The sequence below is a fragment of the Spea bombifrons genome, chromosome 12 (genome assembly GCF_027358695.1).
Source record: "Spea bombifrons isolate aSpeBom1 chromosome 12, aSpeBom1.2.pri, whole genome shotgun sequence".
Classification (NCBI taxonomy): domain Eukaryota; kingdom Metazoa; phylum Chordata; class Amphibia; order Anura; family Pelobatidae; genus Spea; species Spea bombifrons.
Window position 1 is genome coordinate 31,511,282 of NC_071098.1, and position 18,734 is coordinate 31,530,015.

Below are 18,734 nucleotides of genomic sequence, written 5' to 3' on the forward strand. Positions count from 1 at the left end.
TAATAATATCGTACAATGTGCCCTGGACTTTTTCCCCTGCCGGGGGCAACTGTCTCCTAGCTCCTTCTATCTTAGCTCACCCTAAGAAGTGTGATTAGAGCACGTTAACAAATTCATTAAAGAGATCTTTTAACTTTAACAAAACATTATGGGTGTAGTTTATCTCTATAGGTATGACTTCTGTCTTGTTGTGCCTTGTGTGACCATATCCATCTCGTTTCCATCCTTCGGCCAGGGCCACCTTGTGATCACCAGTCCAGCCCTGCTTGTGTTTCCTAATTTTGGATGGTAATCGGCCAATTTTAAGTTCTATTTTAGAACATACAGGCTTTGATTTCAGATTTCTCAGTAGGACGGAGGGAAAGGGGCCATCAGGAATAACATTGAAGAAGAGCCTAGCCAGGCTTCTAAGGGCATACCGGTGTCACCAAGGAGGTGAATGACAAGGAAAAGCGGGAATTGAGTGGGAGCTCCGGTCCTCAGTCGCAGAAGATGCGTCCTGAGATCAGCCTCAGGTAGAGAAACCCAGTAGAAGTTGGGCCGAGGTGTCTGTGCCAATCCTCTTGAATAACGCATACAAAGGCAGGCTATGCTCTGATTGGTCGCCTTGATATATATTAAGATCTGCAATACACAGAAACCTAGAACTTGCCGACAGATCGGCCCCATTCGGCCCCATCAGTCAGCCCGTTTCTCCTGCTGTAAAGACTCAAACGTTAATCAGTCGTTGGTCTCGTCTTAGATTCAGGAGCCGTATGTCTATCCCATGCATGTTTAATACCCTCACTGTATTACCCTCTACCACCTCTGCTGGGAAGCTGGCCCCCCTTATCTATTCCTCTCAGTAAGTAAAGAGTATTGTAAGACGCTCACGCATTTTGCTCAGTAAAATCTCTTTATTCATTAGATGAATTTTCATTTGGTTTCATCACTTTGGACATTCACTGACTTTTACACAACGGTTTTCAAACTTATTCACGAAAACGTATCCCGGGTCGCAGACGCAGCCGGGATTGCAGCTGTCTTCTTTGATTTGTTTCTCCTTTAATGTATCACAAGTGACTTCTTTAAATTTAGGGCAAGGATCAAAATGCATGTTTTTAAGGCAGTTGACGACGCACTTTGAGGCCGGGACGCACTGATTATCCTGCTCGTAAGTATCCTGGGGGCAAACGCATCCAAAATAACAATAAATAGTAAGACATTTATCATTCCGGTTTCTCAGAGACGCACATGTGGCATCGCACCCTGCACACCCTACAACCATAGGTGGAAGGCAGAATATACCCAATTGTCCTGATGAAATAAAAAAAAGAAGTGGGTTAGAACCATATTTATAGAAAACAATTAATTAACCAAATATCATTTGTTTGTTAACAAAGCAATCCGGCCACAAAAAGAGGGTTTCTGCCTTAAAAGAACTGGGATTCAGTCACAACTTTGCTTTTTTTGTATACAATCAGATCTAAAAAGTTCAATTTTAGCCCGCTCGGCCAAAACACCAAACTAATTTAACTTTACAGTAATCATCTAGATGTTTATACATTAAAAAAACTCAATATTAAAAAACAAACTAGAACGTTTTGAACAACCTAGAACCTTAGAACTCTGCCCATCTGTAAAACATCTTTATACATAACAATATCCTTCATGTACAATTAAAGGAACAGATTACTATTATTCTATAGAATAATACATACTAAAGTACTCTGATTCTTGCCACTGATTGGCTGCTTGAAGCAGCCAATCACTGGCAGACAAATCACTTCTATTGAAATCAGTTATAAATGTATTTCTTTGAATAAAACCTTTCCATAAACTATGTATTAATTCTTTTGTATATTCAATCCTTTCTTCTGAAAATATAAAATATTCTTTGACTTACGCAGTGGAATGACATTCGCCCTCAGGTCATGAATTAAAATCTGGAATAACGCTGTGAAAAAACAAAATGTGAACTTTGCTGCTTTCACATAAAATTTTTATGACGTATGCATTCTCGCCATTAAACTTTGAGCGAAAATGGCTTTTTTTTAGTATTTGTGATATTACTTACCAAACGTTACTGTCACAACCGCGGACCTCATCGTGATATCTCCGTGGAACCAATGACAAGTAGATTAATTAAGTAGAAACTGCAAAGAAAAAGTCGTTATAATAAAAAAACGTTGTGTTCAACTTTATTGTTAAGTTCAGTTTTATTCAATATTGCGGGGTTTAAATTTCGGTGGCTGAGTTTTATTTTAGTAAATATTAATAAGAAATATTTTAAGCTACAAATCTTCCAATTCTGTATTAAAAGAAATTCTGTATATTTCTTCTCCTATTCAATAGTAAATCCGTCCGCGTTATATCGTTGTATAAACAGATCAGATCTCACCTTAATCTCGTCTCTGATTCCAAAGTTCTGGCTGCTCGAGGTCTAGAATTTTATTTTATATTCGGCAGCGACGGCTGCGTCATCCCTGAATCACAAACCCAAACTACTTATTGCCCTCAAAAATATTCCTTTGACATCATCAGCCCAAAAAAAACTCCAGCCAATGCCAACACTAAATTATATACGACGTTTCTAAATTACCCGAATTATTTTTAAATATTCCTTGTCTTCTTGTGTTATAGATTATTAACGGTGTGTTGATCTGTCTTATTAGATTGGGAATTTATGTGAATAAAGAGGTTAATAGTCAGATAATGTATGGGTGTGAAAATTTGGTTCGCCAAAACTTCTCAAAACAGGTTATTGGTCGCTGACTAAGACGCACGGCATGACGAGCTCCATCTGCCAAAACATTCTGTGATACTAGAACATACTTAAGAACACCTCTCTGATTCAGTTAGAAAACATCACCATGACAGAGAAGAACGCGTTGGTTGTTATTTCAGTGGATAAAAAACCCCATCAAGTCTTTGTGTAAGTCCTACTCGCGTAGCACGAGGAGCATCATATATAAACCAAACCTCAGACCAGCCATGGGCTCTCAGATCTCAAGAGAGGTCAACTGATCTGTTCCAGATCCATCATCGAGGAGCTGCAGTGGAAGGTTTGTAAGTCATGTGTGTTCTATGTTGATGAAGCCAACTGGTTGAGCTCCATCGTCTGTGCCGTTGGCTCATTTTGGATTTGAGGACAACTTTTCAAAAGCATTTAACACCAAGGACCCCTAACCTTCTCCCGGCCATTTCCACCCATCTGAAAACAATGTAAAAATAACTTCAGACAAAACCCAACATTCTAGTTATAATGTTTCACTTCCCACGCAATTTTCCCAAGACATGTCCCTGATTCTTCCTAGGGGCTACAGTTTGAATATCACCGATCTATGTTTCCCCAGGCGGTGGGTTGGGTAAGAGGTTCTTTTCATGTTGTAATGTATTTTGGCAAACCTTAATGTAAAGAGCGCAGGCTTGGAATAATCAGATAATTATATACGCTGTATGTTTGAAGGTAGCTTTCCAGGTATTGTGAAGAAACGTTTCCCAAGATTCATGTCATCGAGTCCGTATCTCTAGGAGTTGCAGTTTCACAAAAGCTGGAGAGCTTCCTGGTCACCACTCCTGGTTTACAGAGTATTTTAATGCCGTCTTCATTCCCGGTCTCTATTACAAGCAGACCGTTCATCCTATTTTACTTGACCCTTGCACTGCCCATACCCAGGAGGTTCCCCATTTCTCAAACCCGAAATAAGAGACAGACACCAGCAGGATTGGATTTAGAAAAGGCCGAGACATTTATTTAACAAATGTCTCGACATAACTTTATTTAACATCTTATAAATTATTGTAAAAACACTTTAATAATAACTTCTGTATAAATACTATACAGTCTTCTGTACACCTGTGTACAAACAGCTGAGGGTTCCCAACCTAAACACAAAACAATGGCTTCACACTACCCCTTCCGCCGGATACCACAATCGCCCAAGCGACCGCGGGTCGGATAGGGGAGCTCCACCTTAACGCTTTGGTTAATCCTGTACAGGGAGGGCATTAACTTTAACCTCTAACCAAAACCATCAACTCGGCGCTCCCATTATCCTTCAAACTTCTCCAGGGAACTCCTCCGCCACAGCAAAGAAAACGGATCCTGCAAAAAGAAAGAGGGAAAGGGGGAAAGAAAAAAACACACAAAGCCAACATAAAAACACAAAGCAAAAGACAAAAAGAGGGAGGGCGGGCGGGAAACTGCTCCTGTGGTGTTCAGTAATTGCCCCTTGCACGTGTGCTTAGAGGGGCTTTATAGCCCTGTCCCCTTCCCCCTACAGTCACGTTCCTTGTGACTTCCCCCTCGTTCCCTGTGCATTCTCACCTCGTGCTAACCCTTGCTGAGTTAACCCTTTCCTGCCCTAATACCATGTGCACCGTCCTGTAGTGCTGGCAGGGTCATGTTCCCCTTACGCCTATGACTCCAGGGTTTCTAACTTGTTTGGTTCTAGAGTCCGGCAGATCTTTCCGATTGATTTATTTAGTGAAGCCTCGCTTCTCCTGCCTGACTTTGCATGCAGTGATACATATTATCAAACCGGTTCTACAAGTTTTCATTAATACCCAAATTATTTCACCGTCCTACCAAACTCTGAAATCATATTTCTAACGTCCCATAAACCCTCAAAATGAATATTATACAAATAAAATGTACTTAACCCTCTGATTCCGAGCTGGATAATGAAATCCCCAGAATGTGAACTATATATATATATATATATATAGGGAGGAAGCTATTCACTTCAAAACGTACGACAATCGCACTTTATCTTACAATCTTTCCTGGATGATATTATAGACAGCTGTCAGATCTTCAAGGAAGGTCTTAAAATAATTTGAGAAGCTTACGAAATACTGACTCATTACTAGTTTCATTTTATATTTTCCCACCTGATCTGCAATAAATGACCACAGAATCAAAAGTCACACATTTTTTTTTTCTTGTAAAAGATATGTATAATGTTTGCACCTTGCCGGTTGTGTTCCAAGTCATTCTTGGAACTTGGTCTGGATTTCATGGCATGCTGACATATAATGCTCCATTGAGACTCATAAACCCATTACCGCTATCAACGCACTGTAACAATGTATCTATTGTGGAATGCGCTATGTGGGAATGGACCATACCATTATGTAGGTTGGTGTGAGAAGATGGCTCGGTCTTATTCAGGCAGGTATTAAAGACACTTTATCGAATCCATAGCACCTGATGGTTTTAAGTCATCTATATATATATATATATGTATATCTAAATATATATTAAAAATTTGGATTCCCGACTTGACGATCTTTGATTTGTTGAAGTTTTTGCTGAAAGGCCACTGTGGTGAATAAGCAATTTCCAGCGTAAAAATATACCTATTTTTCAAATTGTCATAAATTGATTTTAAATATTAGTGAAAAATATTATTGAAAATAACAAATTCCGACAAATTAAAGTTATACGTAGAATCTCTTTATTCATTAGATTTCTTTTACATTTTGTTTCGTTACTTTGGACATTGGCTGACTTTTACACAACGGTTTCCAAAATCATTGAATAAAATGTACCCCGGGTCGCAGACGCAGCGGGGAGAGCAGCGGTCTTCCTTTATTTTTCTCCCCCTTAAAGAATCGCAGGTGACATCTTTGAACTTAGGGCAAGCATCAAAATGCATGTTTTCGGGGCATTTGACGATGCACTTTGAGGCCGGGACGCACTGGTTGTCCTGAAGGTAAGTATCCCGGGGGCACACGCATCCGAACCGACAAATAGCCGGGCACTTTTCATGTAGGTTTGCCAGACTCTGGCATGTACCGGAGCACGGGTTAATACACCCATGTATCATAGGAGGTCGGCAGAATATAGCTGGTTTTGCCAACGAGAGTAAAAAACAAAGTGTGTTAGAAACATAGATACGGGCATGAATGTACAAAAAAAAAATTAATTCAAAATAAATTATTAAAATATTCTAATTCTAAAGTAGAGCAGTCCGGAACCAGTTGTTTCTGCATTAATGTATATATAACAATTATCTAAAAATACCATTTTGAGCCATTTTATGCCAAACTATTAAACTAGTTTTCAAACTTAAAGGTAGTTACGTAGTAGTTTATGAATGAAAACTCAAAGAGTGAGTGTTTGATGATTTGAACAACCTAGAACCCTAGAACTCTGCCCCTCTGTAAAACAGCTTAACACATATTGTTCTCGTACATTTAGAATAACCTGAACTGTGTAGCTGCCCTTCTTTTGTGGTCCAACTATTCCCGACAATCAGTAATAAGATAGCGCTGACATTGAAATCGGGGGTGGGGGGGTAATTGCCAATCATACGGACAGGGAAGCCAGGACTCAACCGGAGGTAAGTGAAGCACCGGCATGGAGATTTGTTCAGCTGAACGCATCTCTTGGATGGAAAATAACTTGGGGGGGGGCAATGTAAAGGGCAAATGCAGAATCCCCCCCTAGATTTGAAAAGGGGGGCACTAAAGTGACCACACAGCTATCATATCCAATAAAGTGTTTCGTTAAGGAGACTTTGCTTACAGCTGGAATTAGCGCCATGATTTTTAACCCCCCTTAAAACTTTATGGAACATAAAAACATTTTTAAATAAAAAATGGATTTTTTAAAATAAAACATAACTGTGTATTACTTCAAAATGCACTTTTTTGCATGTTTTATATATATATATATATTTTATATTTAAGAGTTCTTTCACTTACGTGGGGGAAGTATATCAGCCTCCAGGTCGTGGATAAAAATCTGGAATAACACTGTTAAAAATGTTAAAAAAATATTAAAAAATGAATACATTTGAGTTTTTTCCCCCCAGAATTTACAAAGGGCTATGAATTCCCGCTGGTAGATTTGGGAATTATTATTTTTTTTGATCTTTGTTAGTATTACCTACCAAACGTTACTGTCAAAGCCACGGACTTCATCTTGATTTTTGCAAGTTGTTACCAAATAAAGAAAAACTACAAAAAAAAAAAGAATAGTTACTATAATAAGAAACATTGCATATAATTAGATCGTTAGCCCCGGATATAATCTTTACTTTTTTCCAAAAAATTTATCTTGCATAAAAAATATCTATTTACGGAAGTTTATTTAAAATCGCTGGGTGTAGAGAAAATTAAACAAGAAAAACAAATATTTTGGTTAATATTAATGAGAAATATTTAAACTAAAAATCTTCCAGTTCTGTATTAATTATTTTTTTTTGTATATAGCAGATCTCACCTTAATCTCGTCTCTGATTCCAAATTGAAAAGTTCTGGCTGCTCGAGGTCTAGAATTTTATTTTATATTCAGTGCCGGCGGCTGCGTCATCCCTGAAACCCAACCTGCTAATTGTGTGTTACGCAATAATTACAAATATTTTCCTTTGATGTCAGAGAAAAGTGAACTCCAGCCGTTGCCAACACGAAAGTATACGTTATATTTCTATATTACCCAATTCTGCTCCACCCACCCCCTACAGATATGAAATTGATACATTAATATTTATTCAATTTGAATAAAATGTTATTTTTGAATAATGTTGACCTCTTGCGTTGCAGGTTATTAAAAATGTGTTTATGTCACACTGAATGGGTATTAATTTAAATAAAGAGGGCAACACTTATGTAATGTATGGGTGTGAAGAGTTGGTTCCCTGACACTCCTCAGAACAACAAGGGATCGGTCGCTGACTAAGACGTATGGCATGAAGTGCTCCATTTCCAAAACATTCTGTATCGATGGTGACCCCGGCCATCATATATACTTAATGCATATGATATCTGTGTGGGACCTTTCGTTGTATCCTCATGGAGACATTAAGTATAGTCTCTATCCATATACATTAACCCCTTCCCCTCTCCACCCGCTGTTTGCTACTTTAAGTCGGCTCCAGATCTTCCTCGGTGAACACTGTGGATGGGGGCATGTAAGGAAAGTGTTCCTGTTGATTGAAATGGCAGTGCTTTCCTTCCACTGATTGGATGCTTCAACAGCCAATCAATGGCAATAATCATCACGGAGGAGCAGCTGCAACTGCAGAGCTGCAGCTTCTGCCTCGAGTAAGAATTCACAAGGGGCTAGCGTTACTCACAGAGTGATTTAATATCCATTCTTCTTTAGCGGGGCTGTCAGGGACATTAAAATTTGGGGAATAGGAAATATTTCATCATAATATATTTTAATATTTCTATTATTTTAATTTAGTTCATTTTTAATATAGTTTAATTTTATTTCTTGTATATTATATATTTTTATTATTTTATGAAATCAGATTCACACACAATTTACCAACACATGACGTTATGTGCGTTAAATAACACATTTCCAGCAGATGTAAATAAAATTGGTTTTATTTAAAAGAACGACTGCCGTTCATTGGACCAAACATGGCCATGATAACAGCACCATGATAGAACAGGCATGGAAGGTCCATCATAATTTAAGGGATTGGGAATATTTATTGTATCCCCGCTTTAAAAACCATTAGTAGAGGCTTTGGGCTATTAACCCTTTCGTGAGCAGGTGTTCACTGGGACACATCGGGGGTCGGGTCTTTCAACAAATACAAAACCCTTGTTACAGACACATTGAGGAACGCAGCTTCCAGAACTTTGCTTGGGGTTGCCAAGGGTGTCGCATGTAGGTCGGGGGCCTGAAGAACACGGGTTGTAATGCATGTTTCGGGGGCAGTTGACTCGGCATTGGTCATGAGGTACGCAGAGTTTGGAGTTTTTAGATTTAAAAATGAGGCCATTGTTGCATTCACAGCCCATCTGGCATATCCGGGGACACATAGGGAGGAGCACGCTGAGCTCTTGGCAGCTCTGATGACACGTCTTCATGCAGGTCCATGTCTGGTTAGTAGGACAGGTGGGTGCTATAAAACAAACACGAATCCCACTTAAGAACACACAGAAAAAATGCTAAAGAACTAAGGTATTAACATTTTTCTAAATGTAAGTAAGGATATTTATTGAGGGAAAGTGAACATGTAGGCACCAACGTGGTTGAGATTGATTGATCATTGCATCATCCTTCAGACTAAGAGGTCCTAAAAATCTACAGCTGATGTCACTTACTTTGGTTTTGTGATTCTGCCTCTCCAATCCAGTAAGAAGACATCACTGTAACAGAGAAGAACCCACCGGTTATTACAGCAACAGTGACATCTTTGACTGGATAAACCCCCCATCAATCCCTTCTGTAAGTCTTACTCACCTAGCATGATGAGCTTCACGGATAAAAGAAACTTTAGTTCAGCCATGGCTTCTTAAGTCTCGAAAGAGATTGATTTATCTGTTCTAGAGAAAACACAATTCCAGATATACCATCGGGGAGCAGCAGTGGAAGGTTTGGAAGTAATACGGGTCTATGTTGATGAAGCCAACTGGTTGAGTTCCACCATCTATGCTGGTTGATCACCAACATTTTTAACACATTAGGCATTGAACACCAAGGACCACTAACTTCCTTTTTCCCCACCTCGACCCGTCGTGAGATGACGTAAAAGATCAAAGTTCTAGTTAATAAACTAGTTACTACCTACACTAATTCTTACTACCTGCCTTCTTCTTCAAGTTCTTCCCAAGGATCGAGATCTTAATATGACTGATCATGCGATGGGTTGGGTAACTCTTTATTTGAAGGCAGATACCAGGTAGCTTTCCAGGTATTGTGAAGATACATTTCTCAAGATTCATGTCATTAAGTCTGTTGTTGTCTGTAGTTTCACAAAAGCTGGAGAGCTTCCTGGTCACCACTCCTGGTTTACAGAGTATTTTAATGCGGCCTTCATTCTCGGTCTCTGTTACATGTAGACCATTCCATGTTTGGTTCTAGAGTACGGCCAATCCGATTGTTTTATTTAGTGAAGCCTTACATTTCTTACCATGACTTTGCATGCAGAGATACATATTATCAAACCGGTTCTACAAGTTTTCATTAATACCCAAATTCTCTCACTTTAGAGAATTCTACCAAGTTCTCAAATCATATTTCTAACGTCGTATAAACTCTACAAACAGATTTAGTGAAATAAAATGTACTTACCCCTCTGATTCTGAGCTGGATACTGAAATCCCCAGAATGTGAGCTTTATATATGCGTAGGGAGGCAGCAATTTACGTCAAAAGGTACGACAACCGCACTTTATTTTACAATCTTCCCAGGACGATGTTATAGACAGCTGTCAGATCTTCAAGGAAGGGCTTAGAATAATTGCAGGCGCTTACAAAATACTGACTCATTTTCCTACGTGATCTGCCTAATTGCAATGTATCATCACAGTATCAAAGGTCACCATTTTGTTGTCTAGGAAAAAATCTCTATATTATGTTTGCAACTTGCTGGTTGTGTTGTCCTCACTTGACTAAAATATTCTTGCCCTAACTAAGCCATTGTTGGAACTTGATCTGGATTTCAGACATAGCATGCTGATACAGACTGTCCCATGGATAATGCATACAATATGTCAATTGGCACCATTAAAGCAGGGGGTCAGCGTAACAATGTATCTTCTGTGGAATGAACCAATGTGGGAATGGACCATACCATTATATGGGCTTTCTTCAAATGATGGTGCTGTCTTATTCAGACCGGTATCCAAGAGACTATATAGAATCCATTACATAGGACGGATTTAAGCCATATAGGTCCGCATAAATATATAGTATTCCCGATTTGGCAACTCATCGCTCACGAGGGAAGCTAGTAAGACAATTCTGCCAGGGTACAAAAACATATAGCGCTAGGCTACGCCAGATAATAACTGGTCAGCATTAATTCATTGGTAGTCCTACATGGGCACAGTTGGTGATTCAATATGGCTGTTGAAAGAACTGGAATCCCGCTGTATTCAAAAAATGCTTTGTAGGGGGGTCCTAACTGGAATTGGGGGCAGCGGAGTTCAAAGTAAAGTGCTTGTTCTTCAAATAAAGTTCTGAAAACCAAGTGTTGATAATTTTAAAGTACGATTTATAGCGATGGATGTTGGTTTCTGGTAATTTCTGATGTATTTACAAAATTCATGATTTGGAAACAAATTGCAAATATCCCAATAATCCATATTAAAAGACGTCAAAAGAGGAAACGAGGTCTGCGGGATTGGATTTAATGTGAGAAATGACTTAATCACAATAAGAACTTTAAAAATCATAATAAAAATGCATTTCCGGAGAATTTATCTTGCTCCCTCTGTTAATTTAATTTGAGACCTGCTGAAAATCACCTGTTACACGTCACATCCACGCTCGGTGCTACAAACGTTAATTACCGGGTGGTTAACAAATACATAATAAAGGTAAACCTACGCATGTACATACTACAGGAGTCGGGGACCCTGCCCGTGAGCTTGCATGCAAAGTTCAGAGCTTACATTGTAAAAAGAATCGTAGGTATAATAGAGGCAAAAGGTGGGGTAAAAAAAAGATGATGAAATGGGATTAAAAGAGATTTGGGATGGGTAGAAGCCGGAAACATAGAGGTATAGAAATACTGACGATGGTGGGAATGAAGCAAACACAAGAATGAAGACTGGAAACTGATTAATGGAATGAAAGACAAAAAAAAATGATATTGTCATCAACAGCAGTGATGTCATTAATACGTTCCAGTGATGTCATTGTAGAGAAGATCCCCACCAGCTAAGGAGGGCAGTCACACAATGGGATACAATGGGGTTCTGGGTTTTCGGTAAAGACATAACCATCGTTACAGACACACCGAGGCTCGCAGATGGCAGAAAATGCTACAGGGTTCTTAACGGATTCACACGTAGGCCGCGGCCCCAATGAACACGTGTCGAAATGCATGTTTGGGGGGCACTGAACCTAGCACTGGTCTTCGGGTATGCAAACTCGGGAATTGTTTGATCTAAAAACCAGACGCGAGTCGCAATCACAACCCATCATACATTCTTTTGTACAGGTAGGGTTCAACACGCTAAAGTCATCGCAGGTCCGGTAACATGTCTTCATGCAGGTCCAGGACTGACCGGGGGGACATGTAACACCTGTAACAAAAATACATGCTAAAACAATGTCAAAAAATGTCTAAATGAAAAAAAAAATTACACCCTGCTACTCATGGCAAATATTGAGGAACATACCTTTAACCCAGAGCATTAAGGAAACTATGATGTTCAGGTATCTCTGACCTATGAGACCTTCTCAAATGAATATGAACTGTTTGTCCCACATTACAGAATTGCTTTATGGCATATGTATGTTCTCACGGAAGGCTGTGATTTCCATGAATTGCAATATGGAGAGGAAGCAGGGAGATGTGAATCTCTCTCAGTACCGGGATGTCTTCTGCTTCCTCAAACCACCAGTCTTCTTGATATGGTAGATAAGGACTTCATTATTCTTTATTCATTAAGCACCAACATACTCCACATCGCTGTACAATTTAAATATGGGGTGGCTAACATATACATAATCAACATGCAACATTTCACGTGGACATGTCACGGTCGAGAAGGAGGTCTGAGCCTCCATCATTGTTTCCACCTCCCGAAGGTAGAGGTGAGATTGCGTACCTTGTGAGCCAGCCTTTCCCATCCAACAAGGAGACATCACTAGAAAGGAGATGAAAGGTATCAGCGAAACGTTTCTTGACTTATTGTCCATGCATTGGATACGTTTGTACGAAGGTCTTTACTCACACAATATGATGACCTTCGCTGAAAAACTGGAGTCCCACTCAGCCATGGCTGTTAATTTCTGGAAAGAAATATGGCTCATGTGAGACCTCTAATCGGAGAATCCCATAAGAGACTGTAATTAGAATGAGGTGATTGTTTGGGAAGACGGCAGTTCCATTGAAGGCATTGAGTAGGTTTCCTGGCAAAATACAAGAGGTTAAAGCTTCATTATAGGGGTGGCATTTAGTTAATTTATCCTAAGTAATAATTAGTGTCATTGTTTTGGATACAGTAAATAATTAAAATAATAAAATATAATTATTTTCCTACCGGAAATCAAATACAACAGTTAGGACATTTTTGGAATCTTGGAACAAACAGAATTCTAAGAATCCAATCTCTCCGATTCTATTTTTTAAAGAAGCCTCATTTTTAATGGTGAAGAAGACTTGGTCTTATAAAATAACGCATTATTACATTGTCAAAAAAAGGGTGTCTTGCCCCGAAACAATTACAGAGCTCCAAAAAGTCCTTCAAATACACGATATAAAAGAACGCGTACTCACCTCGTCCGATTTCACTCTGGGCAGTGAAAACCCTAAGCGTGTTCTATATGTAGACAACGGGCGACGCGTCAACATCGACTTGATACAATAGTTGCTTTTCAATGTATTTTGTAATCTCATCACCGCGTGGAACGTGTTATGTAATTACTGGTGTGTGCCAGATGCCTGATTATGAAACTCAGGAGCATTAAGCAACAAAAACACAATCAAATTCCTTAAAGCTAACGAGGTCTTCTTCTGCAAACTGGTCAATGTCCCCAAAACCATCATTTTTGCTTCTTACTACATTCATGAGTTGGGGAACGTAGCAAACGGGCACACGCTTGATTTTATTTTGCCTTAATATATACGATTCCATAAAATCTACATCAGTGATTGATGAATGATAGCAGATCAGTGGAGCAGCCTCCCGGTAGAAGTGGTAGAGGCTAATACAGTGAGAAAAATGAACCTCAATAAATTACAAAGGGAAATTATGAGATAAGAGAGACACGCTTCGTATTTCTTTTTACTTTAATGCAGTTTAGACAGACAATAACAAAGAGCGGCAATGTCATAAAAATGAGGCGGTATAGTGACATCAGCAACAATAATCAGTGATGTCATTACAGCATCAGGCTTGGTTTCCATTTGGGTTTTTTTTGCTAAAAACGCCTATAAAAACGCCAATAGCGCCACCTGGCGTTTTTTTGTGAAAAACGGCTGCAGCCAGATGTTAGCTGTAATTCAATAGGAAATCGCAAAATGCCATTTCCACTTGGCGTTTTTCTGTTTGGCGTTTTTCTGTTTGGCGTTTTTTCAGTCCTCTTTGGCGTTTTTCTGCTTTTTTGGGCTCTGTGGCAGTTTTTCAAAACTGCAGCATGTTGACACTCTGGCGTTTTTTGCAAGGAAATCTTGGCTTTTTTTCTCCAATAGAAGTCTATGGGAGAGAAAAAACGCCATGAAAAAGCCATGTGGGTTTATTGCCTTGGCGTTTTTTATGGCGTTTTTTCCACAGTTACAATGCAGAGGATGGACCCAGTATCTGTGTGTCCTACGAGAAATAGGCTGAAAACAAACAGTTTCACACAAAACAAAGTCCTGGACTGGTTCATATTGAATTTTACACCATTTGGAACAAACATGCCATTACAAACAAACATACGCGACCGGATCCTGCGTGCCAAAAGCAACAGCAAACAATTTGCACCATCATTTGGGGCCAATCTTCCCAGAGGAGCAGACATTCGAAATAAAGCATGCCTTACAAACCACAGAAAAGAGACAAAAGGGTCTACCAAGTAAATGACATCAGGAGAGGGCAGATACTTGCCATTTATCCTAATCCCTTTTAGCTGGGTGAAACTTCTAACTTGTAAAGGCTGGAAAAACTGCCTAAGGTCAAAAAAAGCAATTTCCACAGAAAGGCTAAAACGCCAGAAAAAACTGCAGAAAAAACGCCAAAACGCAGGTAAATGCAGTGGCAGTTTTCTTGGCAGTTTTCCTGGCGTTTTTCATCAAGAAAAAAACGCCGGACAAAAACCCAAGTGGAAACCTAGCCTCATGATCATGCACAGTGAAGCTGAACAGAGCAAAAAGCACAACATTGTGATTCCATTAAATAAGTAAGGAGGTCACAGCTCAGTGATTACATAAACACAGCACTGTGATGTCATAAGCAAAGATTAATGAAGCAATTTCATCATAGGATAACAAGCAGGTCAGGAAGGACAGTCACTCTTTGGGATACAGCTGGCTACCGGTTTTTCAACAAAGACAAAACCTTCATTACAGACGCATTGAGGGACACAGGGGCCTGGAATATGGTGGGGGGTTAACAAGGGTTCACATGTAGGGCGAGGACCAGAGGAGCAGGAGTCGTAATGCATGTTTCGGGGGCAGCTGACTTGGACTTGGTTATATGGTACAAAAACTTGCGAATATGTAGATTGTAAGATCAGGCCTTCCTTACATTCACATTCCTGGTTACATATAAAACTGCAAAAAGGAGTTAAATCGCTGAACTCATCACAAGTTCGATCACATGTTTTCGTGCAGGTCCAAACCTTGTCAGGGGGGCAGGGGAGACCTGTAAATTAAAAAAATGGTGTATAGGAACGGTTTAGAAAGTTTAAATATCCTAGAATGAGTCACGTAATCCTAAATACATGAAAACCACAACTTAACATCATTTCCTGCGGGCAGCTTTAAATTCTCATTAAGTCTAAATCTACTGGAAACAGGAAGCATACCTAAGTATGCTTCTTGCACATGCTCAGTAGAACTCTCCATTGACATCGTTGGGAGTAGCAGCAGCCAGTGACATGTCTGCTATCTGAACATGGGTTTTTACTAGCATACACATGATTGGCTGTCTGATTTCATGCTACTGAGCATGTGCATGGAGTGTACACACGACTACTTCCTGGTTTCAGTAGGGGCAGCTGGGGGAGGAGCTTAAATCAGACAGAGGAACTTCAATAACAATAACTGCAATCTGCATGCGGTAAATGCACTTAAATAAAAAAATAAAAAGAATATATATTAAAAATTTAAAATAATATACATAAGAAAATTAAAAATATAAATTTTCTAGAATGATCCTTTAAATCTACAGCTAATATCACTTACTTTGTTCTTGAGATTTCACCTCTCCGATCCAGTAAGAAAACATCACTAGACAGATCAGAAAAATAGGTTACCGTAGTGTCCATGACGCTTTATATAGAAGTATGAATTTTATGGAATTTGTGTAATTTATTGCGTACTCACTCAACATCACAAGTTTCACAAATATATTAAAGTTGGACAGGGCCATGGCTTCTTGTGTCTGAAACGAGATAATGAGATTTATCTGACTTGATGATGTGCGATGAGGCACGTTATCGAGGCAGATGCATTGAGTAATAGACAGTTGTTCAAAGAGTTACAAAAAAACCCCAAAATAATAAAAATAGTAATAATAATGATAATAATAATAAATATTACAGGTGGAGCTGCCGCAAAAAGTTTAAAGTAACATTTTTTTGGTAATGTTGACGTACCTTTGTTGGTTGGATCAAGTCAGTAAAATAGTAAAATCTGAAAAAGACAGAATTTTTTTTTATAATATAATTTTACTTCACCTTGAAGACTGGAGTATAATATAATAATAAACACAATAATTAAATAATAATAATAATAATAATAAATATATATAAAAAATATAATATAATACAAATTCTCACTTTACTGCATCTTACCCAATAAATCCCATTTATTTATTTCAGTGCCACCTTTATAATTATATATAAAAGTATATTACATATTTAATATAATATATATATATATATATATATATATATATATATATATATATATATATGTATATATATATTGTGGTAAAGTGTATGGGAGAGTGGTTGATGGGATATATATCTCACCTGGTTTCCTCAGCCAGGCACGGTAGCAAACCCAGGTGCTCTCAGGTGAGGCTTCCTAAGCTCATTACTGGGGAGGAAGCCTTAAAAGAGAGGGCTGTTAGGTTTGCAGAGAGAGGAGAAACTGAAGGAAGGAGCAGCTACAGCCAGCGCTGCGGCCCACCAGGTATGAAGCCCACCAGGTATGAAGCCCACCAGGTATGAAGCTTTACCCCATGCAAAACCTGTTACTTTGCTTTGCGCCAGACCTTAGGCTGCTAGAGAGGTATCCGGATGTTTAGTTAGAGCCGGACAGGCTTATAGTTTGTTTTGTTTACAAGGTGCTCTGTGACTACAACATCTAAATAAACACGCTGTTACGTTGGAAACCTGTGTGACACTGTCATTGCCGCCCCATGCGTGAGCTGTCCCCTACAATATATATAGATATATATATTATATAATTTACACATATATATTATACATATATATTATATATATATACATAAGCATATATATATAATATACACATATAATATACCGTATTTGCTCGATTATAAGACGACCCCCCAAAATCTAAATATTAATTTAGGAAAAAAACAAAAAGCCTGAATATAAGACTACCCTATAGGAAAAAAAAGTTTTACTAGTAAATATTAATTCATGTAAACAATATTTTAATATTTAATAAAAGCTATGATTGAGAAAAATATATATTTTTTTATTTCCTTTTATTTGCCAACATGCCCCCCCAGTTATGCACATCTGCCCCCAGGGTTGCCACTCTGCCCCCAGAAATGCCTTATACCCCCTATTTGCCACTCTGCCCCATGATGTGCCTTTTAACCCTCTATATGCCACTCTGCCTCCAGAAATGTCTTATACCCTCCTATATGCCACTCTGCCCCATGATATGCCTTTTAATCCCCTATATGCCAGAGTGGCATATAGGGGGTTAAAAGGCATATCATGGGGCAGAGTGGCATATAGGGGGTTAAAAGGCATTTCTGGAGGTATATATATATATATATAATCTGCTAACAGCAATCACACTCCTATCAAGCCAAGGCAGCCAGTACATGCTGGAACCTGAGGATGATAGGGGTGTGAGTACAGCCTCCCTATGCTATGCTACCACCACCACCACCCTTACACATCCATACTAACACACACTCATTCACAAACATTTAAATACTCATTCATTCCATTAATCACACATACTTCACACATTAATCACAAAAACCCTCCCCCACCCCCTTACCTGAACTGCAGATCTCCCACTCGAAGACTTCTGCAGGGTCCCGGCTGTGCATGCAACTTCTCTGGCCCCGCCCCCAGAGGAAGGAGGGGGAGGCAGAGTTATGTGACACGCTGCTAGCTTCTTGTTCTCCTGCTGCTCGCGATCAAAGCCCGGTAAGTAGCATGGCCCCAGCAGACATTTTGAGGTCTGATTAGAAGACGACCTCGATTATAAGACGAGGGGTATTTTTCAGAGCATTTGCTCTGAATAAAACCTCGTCTTATAATCGAGCAAATACGGTACATACATATAAATATATATGTATGTGTATATATATATATATATAATACTTTCAATTGCACCTTCCACGAGGGAGAAGCCCAGGTACTCACCTCTTCTGATTTCACTCTTAGTAATGAAACCTCCAAACACGCCGTATAAAAATATATATATAGAGAGAGAGAGAGCGTTCGAACTGTTTACTGCGGTTTGTTTCATTCATTGGGTTTGACTTTATGTTGCAATCATATTTCACGATTTTAATTATTAGTATCGGCCATTTAATTGCACCTTCTGTAAGAGAGAAGGACCTGGACTGACCTCTTCTGATATCTACTTGGATATCTACTTATCGAGAGTGATCTGTTTACCTCTATTGGCCTTTCCAGTTGGGTTTTACTTGATTTTGCAATCTCATTGCACAAAACATTGGGCAGTTCACATTCTGGTATTATTATTATTATTATTATTATGATTATTATTATTATTGATACATTAATTGCCCCGATTGACAGGTCCAACCTCACCCTCCGTGAAAACAAAACAAATTAGGCGTATCAATCAAACTGCCCCACTTTATTTGTAGATACCATCCAAGGGAGACGCTTGGGAGATAATGATGGGTGATGACTTCCCATGAATATAAATATGGAAA

The 18,734-nt window shown here is 39.0% G+C and overlaps 2 protein-coding genes across 2 annotated transcripts; both read right to left on the reverse strand.

Moving 5' to 3' along the window:
- Window positions 1–5,424: 5,424 nt before the first annotated feature.
- LOC128469613 (zonadhesin-like) lies at window positions 5,425–6,916 on the reverse strand. Its single transcript, XM_053451428.1, has 3 exons — window positions 6,882–6,916; window positions 6,694–6,744; window positions 5,425–5,833 (listed from the first exon to the last, which is right to left on the reverse strand). Exons 1-3 carry the CDS (start codon window positions 6,910–6,912, stop codon window positions 5,475–5,477), a joined length of 441 nt encoding a protein of 146 aa, XP_053307403.1. The 5' UTR covers window positions 6,913–6,916; the 3' UTR covers window positions 5,425–5,474.
- A 1,393-nt stretch (window positions 6,917–8,309) lies between these two features.
- On the reverse strand, window positions 8,310–9,291 carry LOC128469612 (venom serine protease inhibitor-like). Its single transcript, XM_053451427.1, has 3 exons — window positions 9,194–9,291; window positions 9,055–9,099; window positions 8,310–8,852 (listed from the first exon to the last, which is right to left on the reverse strand). The coding sequence occupies exons 1-3, from the start codon at window positions 9,237–9,239 to the stop codon at window positions 8,479–8,481; spliced, it is 465 nt and encodes a 154-aa protein (XP_053307402.1). The 5' UTR covers window positions 9,240–9,291; the 3' UTR covers window positions 8,310–8,478.
- Between the last annotated feature and the right edge of the window lie 9,443 nt (window positions 9,292–18,734).

What these genes read in the sequence shown, in the direction of transcription:
- LOC128469613 (XM_053451428.1), bottom strand. Translation starts at nt 6,912, where the DNA reads ATGAAGTCCGTGGCTTTGACAGTAACGTTTG. An exon ending in GGCTTTGACAGTAACGTTTG is followed by an intron (nt 6,745 to 6,881) that starts GTAGGTAATACT and finishes CATTTTTAACAG; the next exon opens with TGTTATTCCAGATTTTTATC. An exon ending in GGCTGATATACTTCCCCCAC is followed by an intron (nt 5,834 to 6,693) that starts GTAAGTGAAAGA and finishes TGGCAAAACCAG; the next exon opens with CTATATTCTGCCGACCTCCT.
- LOC128469612 (XM_053451427.1), bottom strand. Translation starts at nt 9,239, where the DNA reads ATGGCTGAACTAAAGTTTCTTTTATCCGTGAAGCTCATCATGCTAG. An exon ending in CGTGAAGCTCATCATGCTAG is followed by an intron (nt 9,100 to 9,193) that starts GTGAGTAAGACT and finishes TCTCTGTTACAG; the next exon opens with TGATGTCTTCTTACTGGATT. An exon ending in GGCAGAATCACAAAACCAAA is followed by an intron (nt 8,853 to 9,054) that starts GTAAGTGACATC and finishes TTTGTTTTATAG; the next exon opens with CACCCACCTGTCCTACTAAC.